The sequence below is a fragment of the Sapajus apella genome, unplaced genomic scaffold (genome assembly GCF_009761245.1).
Source record: "Sapajus apella isolate SASKATOON/1434 unplaced genomic scaffold, GSC_monkey_1.0 scaffold2750, whole genome shotgun sequence".
Lineage (NCBI taxonomy): Eukaryota > Metazoa > Chordata > Mammalia > Primates > Cebidae > Sapajus > Sapajus apella.
This window is the reverse complement of record NW_022439676.1, coordinates 2,979-8,741: the sequence shown is the minus strand read 5'-3', so window position 1 is coordinate 8,741 and position 5,763 is coordinate 2,979. Positions and strand designations below refer to the sequence as shown.

At 54.4% G+C, this 5,763-nt stretch overlaps 1 protein-coding gene across 1 annotated transcript; it reads left to right on the top strand.

The window, feature by feature from the left end:
- The first annotated feature begins 6 nt into the window (after nt 1-6).
- LOC116547342 (microtubule organization protein AKNA-like) lies at nt 7-4,742 on the top strand. The gene is made up of 3 exons (XM_032273322.1): nt 7-841; nt 1,200-2,266; nt 4,417-4,742. Exons 1-3 carry the CDS (start codon nt 688-690, stop codon nt 4,645-4,647), a joined length of 1,452 nt encoding a protein of 483 aa, XP_032129213.1. The 5' UTR covers nt 7-687; the 3' UTR covers nt 4,648-4,742.
- Nucleotides 4,743-5,763: the final 1,021 nt, after the last annotated feature.

Below are 5,763 nucleotides of genomic sequence, written 5' to 3'. Positions count from 1 at the left end.
GGATGGGTGAATGGGTGGGTAGATGATGGATGGATGTTGGAAGGATGGATGGTGGGATAGATGGGTGGGTGGATGGATAATTAGTTCTTGAGTACCCACTCCGTAATAACTACAATAACTGTCTACTTCCTGGGAGTTTTATATACCTTACCTTCCTCCCTCCCTCCCTCCTTCCTTCCCTTCCTTCCTCACTCACTCCCCTTTTCTCCTTCCTTCTGTTCAGTCAACAAATAGTGTCGGGTACCAGCACTGCAAATGCAATTGTGAACAAAAACAGAGAGCATCCTTGCCTTCCTAGAGCTTGCAATATAGTGGGGGAGACGAACGTCAGTGAAACATAAATGGAAAACTGTTGCTATGATAAGCGGTACAAAGTAGAGGTAGCCAGTCCTACCAGGACCTGTAAAATGGAGAACTTGACCTAGTCAGGGAGACCTAAGACTTCCTTGAGGAGGCCGAGGTTGAGCGAATGCCTGCAGGACAGATAGGAGTTAACTAGGCCAAGGAGAGGAGAGATTCCCCCACAGAAGGGGGCGCACACACATAGCCCCCGTGGTGGGAGGAGCATGGTGTGCACAGAGCAGGAGTAGGGGGAGCTTGAGGGGCTACGGAGAGATGGATCGGGACAGCTAATGGGGCTGGAATGGCAGGACCTTAGGGAAGGTTCTGTTTTTCTTCCACAGGAAGATGTGGATGAGTTTTCAGATGGGGATGCAGGTGAGGATGGAGATGATTAGGTGGCTACTGACTGCAGCTGGCCGGACCAGAGAGAATGGGGCGCCAGCCAAGGCAGCAGTGGTGGACCTCAGAGCAGTAGATGAGTTTGCGATTTTTACAGGAGGTAATGGGGCAGGACCAGGTGACAGATTGGATCCAGGGGGTTAGAGGGAGAGAGATGGCAAAGATGCATCTCAGGCTTCTGGCTTGTACGCCTGGAGGGGATGGTGGTGTCGTCTGCTGAGATGGGACACACTGGAGGCACCACCCACCAAGTTTGGGTTTGAGTTGGAGTTGGAAGGACCTCTGAGCAACCAGAGGGAGTATCAGACAAGCACTTGGCTGTGTGTGGGGCTCCTTGGGATTCCTTCCATCCCCATGTGATGAGGAAACGGAAGCCAGAGAGTCGAAGTGACTTAGGTAAGTTACATGGTGGGTGCAGACCTGGTACATGCTAAGAAGTGGATGGCCTGTCTTTCCAGAGGCTGAAGCAGAGGATGCGGACAGCCCCGCAAGTTCCCACAAGCCCCTCGCCTGGCTCCCCCCGCAGGGCCATCAGCTGGACATGACTGAGGAGGAGCCAGATAGGACCCTCGGAAGTCCGGAGGTGGAGGATGCGGGAGAGAGCTGCCCGAGGTTGGGGTATGAGGCTGGTCTCAGCTTGGAGGGCCATGGAAACACCAGCCCCATGGCTCTTGGGCAGGGTCAGGTCAGGGCCTGGGTGGCTTCTGGCGAACAAGCCGGTGGAGACAAACTTTCCGAACATTCCGAGGTCAACCCATCCGTTGAGCTCAGCCCGGCAAGGTCCTGGAGCAGTGGGACTGTGAGCCTTTACCACCCTAGTGACAGCCTTGATTCCACTTGGGAAGGAGAGATCGATGGCTCCCCGCCCACTGCCCTGGCGGAAACCTTGCCAGAGAGCCCCAGCCACCACCTCCTGCACCCAGATGACAGAACTGGAGGCAGTGTTGCTCAGGCAACCCTCATGGAATTCCAGGACTCCTCGGCTCCCCCAGCCCAGAGTCCACAGCGTGCCGCAGATAGATGGAGGAGAGAAACGACCAGATTCGCCTGCCCGCAGCCCGAGGAACACATCTGGAAGCTGACAAAGACATCACCTAAGCCACTCCCTTCCCGATTCATTGGCTCCATCAGCCCCCTGAATCCTCAGCCCAGGCCAATCCGGCAGGGCACGCCGCTGCCCAGACAGGGAGCCACTCTGGCTGGCCGGTCCTCTTCTAATGCCCCCAAGTATGGCCGGGGGCAGCTGAACTACCCACTCCCTGATTTCTCCAAGGTAGGGCCCCGGGTGAGATTCCCCAAAGATGAGAGCTACCGTCCCCCCAAGTCTAGAAGCCATAACAGGCAGCCTCAGGGCCCTGCCCGGCCCCTCATCTTCAAGTCACCAGCCGAGATTGTGCAGGAGGTGCTGCTGAGCAGTGGAGAAGCAGCCCTGGCGAAGGACATGCCTCCTGCCCATCCCATCACCAGGGTACCACAAGAATTTCAGACGCCTGAGCAAGCCACTGAGCTTGTTCATCAGCTCCAGGTTAGTGAGACTCATGGCTGTGGGTGTGTCACCAAGGCCCCTGTTGGCTTGGGGTGGAGGCTAATTGGGGTGGGGAGGCCTGGGATAGAAGCTGACTGGGATGGGGAGGAGGCTAGCTGAGCTGAGGAGGCCTGGGGTGGAGGCTGGCTAGGGTAGGGAGGCCTGGAGTAAAGACTGGCTGTGGTAGGGAGGCCTGGGGTAGAGGCTGGCTGGGGTGGGAAGCCCTGGGATGGAGGCCGGTGGGGTGGGGAGGCCTGGAGTAGAGGCTGGTTGTGGTGGGGAGGCCTGGGGTGGAGGCTGGCTGGGGTGGGAGCCCTGGGATAGAGGCCAGTGGGGTGGGGAGGCCTTGGGTAGAGGCCAGTGGGGGTGAGGAGGCCTGGGTAGAGGCTGGCTGGGGTGGGAAGCCCTGGGGTGGAGGCTGGCTGGCGGGGGGAGGCCTGGGGTCTGGGCCAGGAACTCCCTGCTGGTAGAGGGAGGGTGTGCCTGGAGCCCTGAGATAGACCCAAACCCTTTGATTGAAAAGAGCAGGGATGTACTTATGTTTCAAGGATGATCTGTTTGTTTATTTTCAACTTCTCCTTTGAACAAATTAAAATATATACAAGAGAGAAAATCGTGGAATGCACTCCCATTACCTACCTTCTGGCAACCACAATGAGCATCTCCCAAAAACCTTTCTCATCTGTGGCCTGACCTCTCCCCTATTCACCCCCACTAGGTTATTTTGAAGCAAAATCTCGGGCATCCAAATTCTTTTATCTAAAAATATGTTCGTGTGTATATGTCTAAAGATAAAGACCTTATTTTAAACACAACCACATACCATTATCACCTAAATGTTAACGCCAGATCCTTAAATATTAACAAATATCAAACCCGCCAGCCACACCTCTCCATGTCTCATAAATGGCTTATTGGGTCCATTTGTGGGCTTCAGCATCCAAACATGGCTTATATATTGCATTTGGTGCCTTTCAAGTCTCTGCTTTTTTCTTTTTCTTTCTTTCTTTCTTGCATTTATTTTTTCAAGTCTCTCTTACTCTCTTAGTCTGCCCTCCTTCTTACTTCTGCCGCGCAATTCATTTGTTGAGGAAATCGGTCAGTCCAGCAGAGTCGTCTGCATTCTGGGCTTTGCCGATGTGCTGTGGTGTCTCTTCATGCGTCCCATTGTCCTCTTTTTTTGGAATATTGGTAGGTTTCAAGCTAGAGGCTTTGGGGGGCTGTAATTACCTGTTTACATGAGTATTTCCCCTCCAGACCACGAGCTCCGTGGGCGTAGGGAGTTTTGGCAAGAGCACATCCCAGGTGGCCTGTGTGCCTCCTTCAGCAGGCACAGGATGCCTGCTGGCCTCTTGTCTGTGATTTTGACAGCCTCTGATGGTCACCGTCTTGGTCCAGTCTTTCATTTGGGGGTGACAAAGTGGTAGTATGCTAACGCTCTCACTCCTGCATTCATTGCTGGAAATATGCTAAAAGATAAAAATGTCCCTCATCAACTACTTGGTTACCAAGTTCTTGTTTGTATGGGAAAGGCCAGTGAGAGGCTGCATTCTGTCCTTTTACTGTTACCGTTACTGACCCGTTATCAGAAGGAGTCAGTTCCTCATATCCACCACAGGTGACATGTTTTTCCTTTTTTCCTGCAATGACCTGTCTTCCTAAAGCTCTTTGGATTTGTTTAAGACAGGTGACTCTGAGTGGGTGGAACCGTGATTTTCAAGTCTTCTGTTTCTCTGCCATGGGACTCGGGTGATTCATTCAATTAGCCATTGAAAAAAGTATTTAAGCACATACTACTTGAGCACTGGCAGATATGGGCCTCACCCCACAGAGGCGACACGTGGACAGGGAATTTGCATAGATGAAACAGTGGCAGCCCTCTGCAATATGGGTTATGTATCATGGTAAACCAGCCAGACGCCCTCAGTCTAGACTCGTTGTCAGGGGTTAGGAGTGTCGTCCTGCTTGAACGTGGTGGGTCTGTGTTGCACACGGGCCTGAGGATTGCTCAGCTCGGATCCCACCGTGGAATGCTGTCCGCTCAGGAACCCAGAAGCCCTCGTGGAGAAGGGTTTGCTGCCAGGGTCCCCCAGCAAGCAGGTGTACATTGTGTGCCCAGGCATGCGATGATGCTGCTCCCTTTTTTTCAGGAAGACTACCACAGACTCCTCACGAAGTATGCTGAGGCTGAGAACACCATTGACCAGCTACGCCTTGGGGCCAAGGTACCAGGCTGGGGTGGGGTGGAGGCGTGGGCCCGAGTCCCCGAGAAGGTAACACTTTTCCGCAGTCCTAGAGAAAGGTCACTGCCTCCTCCATCTATTGAGGCCCTGGAGATAGTGGAGCGCCAGTTTTTGTTCTACCCCAAGGTCCCTCTGTGACCTTGCCCTCCCTGGGCTCTTTTTTTATTTTTTATTTTTATTTTTGAATCAGGGTCTTGCTCTGTCATCCAGGCTGGAGTGCAGTGGCACGGTCATAACTCACTGCAATCTCAGCCCCCTGGACTCAAGGGATCCTCCCGCTTCAGCCTCCTAGTAGCTGGGACTACAGGCATGTGTCGCTGTGCCCTGCTACTTTTTGTTTTTTTTATGTTTTATAGAGATAGGGTCTTACTTTGTTGCCCAGGCTGGTCTTGAACTCCTGGGCTCAAGTGATCCTTCTGCCTCAGCCTCCCAAAGTGCTGCTGGGATTACAGGCATGAGCCACCATAAGCCCAGGAATTTCATTAAAATCTCTCTCCGTCTAGATGGGCTCTGGAGTAAGGTCACCTGGGTTCGACTCCTGGCTCCATTGCTAACGAGCTGTGTGACGTTAGGGAAGTTACTTGGGCTCTCTGAGCCTAAGAGAGTAACAGAATTTCTGCTCAGCCACTGGTGCTTGTTTTCCGGGCCTGAACCTTCCTGGATCACACCTTTGTCTTTCTCCCTCCCCACCACCTCACTATAGCCTCTCCCTTCCCCTGAACAGCAGCGTTGGGCAGCGGAAACCCACCACCCCATCTTGGGAGGAGGCTGTGAATTCTGCACCTTCCTCTTTTCTGAGTGAGGCAGGAAGTGGGACCTGTGGGGCCCCTCGTGGCTTCCTGCTTTTGCTGTGCCCTCCTCTTGCCACATCAGGCAGCAGTGGAGAAGAGGGTGGAGCTGAGGTGCAGAGATGTAGACTCCCCCAATGCCTTCCCCCCCCCCCCCCCCCCCCCCCCCCGCCCCCCCCCCCCCCCCCCCCACTCCCCCACCACTTCATGCTCCAGGACCCCGCCCCCCGCCCCCACAGCTGCTGCTCTCAGTGTCTAAAGGCACTTCCGGGGCAGGTGGGCGGAAGCCACTGTGGGGAGGAAGCAGAAGTAGGGTGCTGTTCCAGGACCGGGAGCCCCTCTGCATCGCCACACCTGCCGCCTGGAACAAGCAGGACCTTTCCCCCTTGGCCTCGTGGGGCACATCTGTAAAAGAGGGCTGGCTAATCAACTTCCTCCTAGGAGCCAAGCAGGCTCCTTCCAGCTT

Coding starts and splice junctions, on each gene's coding strand:
- LOC116547342 (XM_032273322.1), top strand. CDS start 688: ATGTGGATGAGTTTTCAGATGGGGATGCAGGTGAGGATGGAGATGATT. Junction 842..1,199: donor GTTTGCGATTTTTACAGGAG/GTAATGGGGCAG, acceptor CTGTCTTTCCAG/AGGCTGAAGCAGAGGATGCG. Junction 2,267..4,416: donor AGCTTGTTCATCAGCTCCAG/GTTAGTGAGACT, acceptor CCTTTTTTTCAG/GAAGACTACCACAGACTCCT.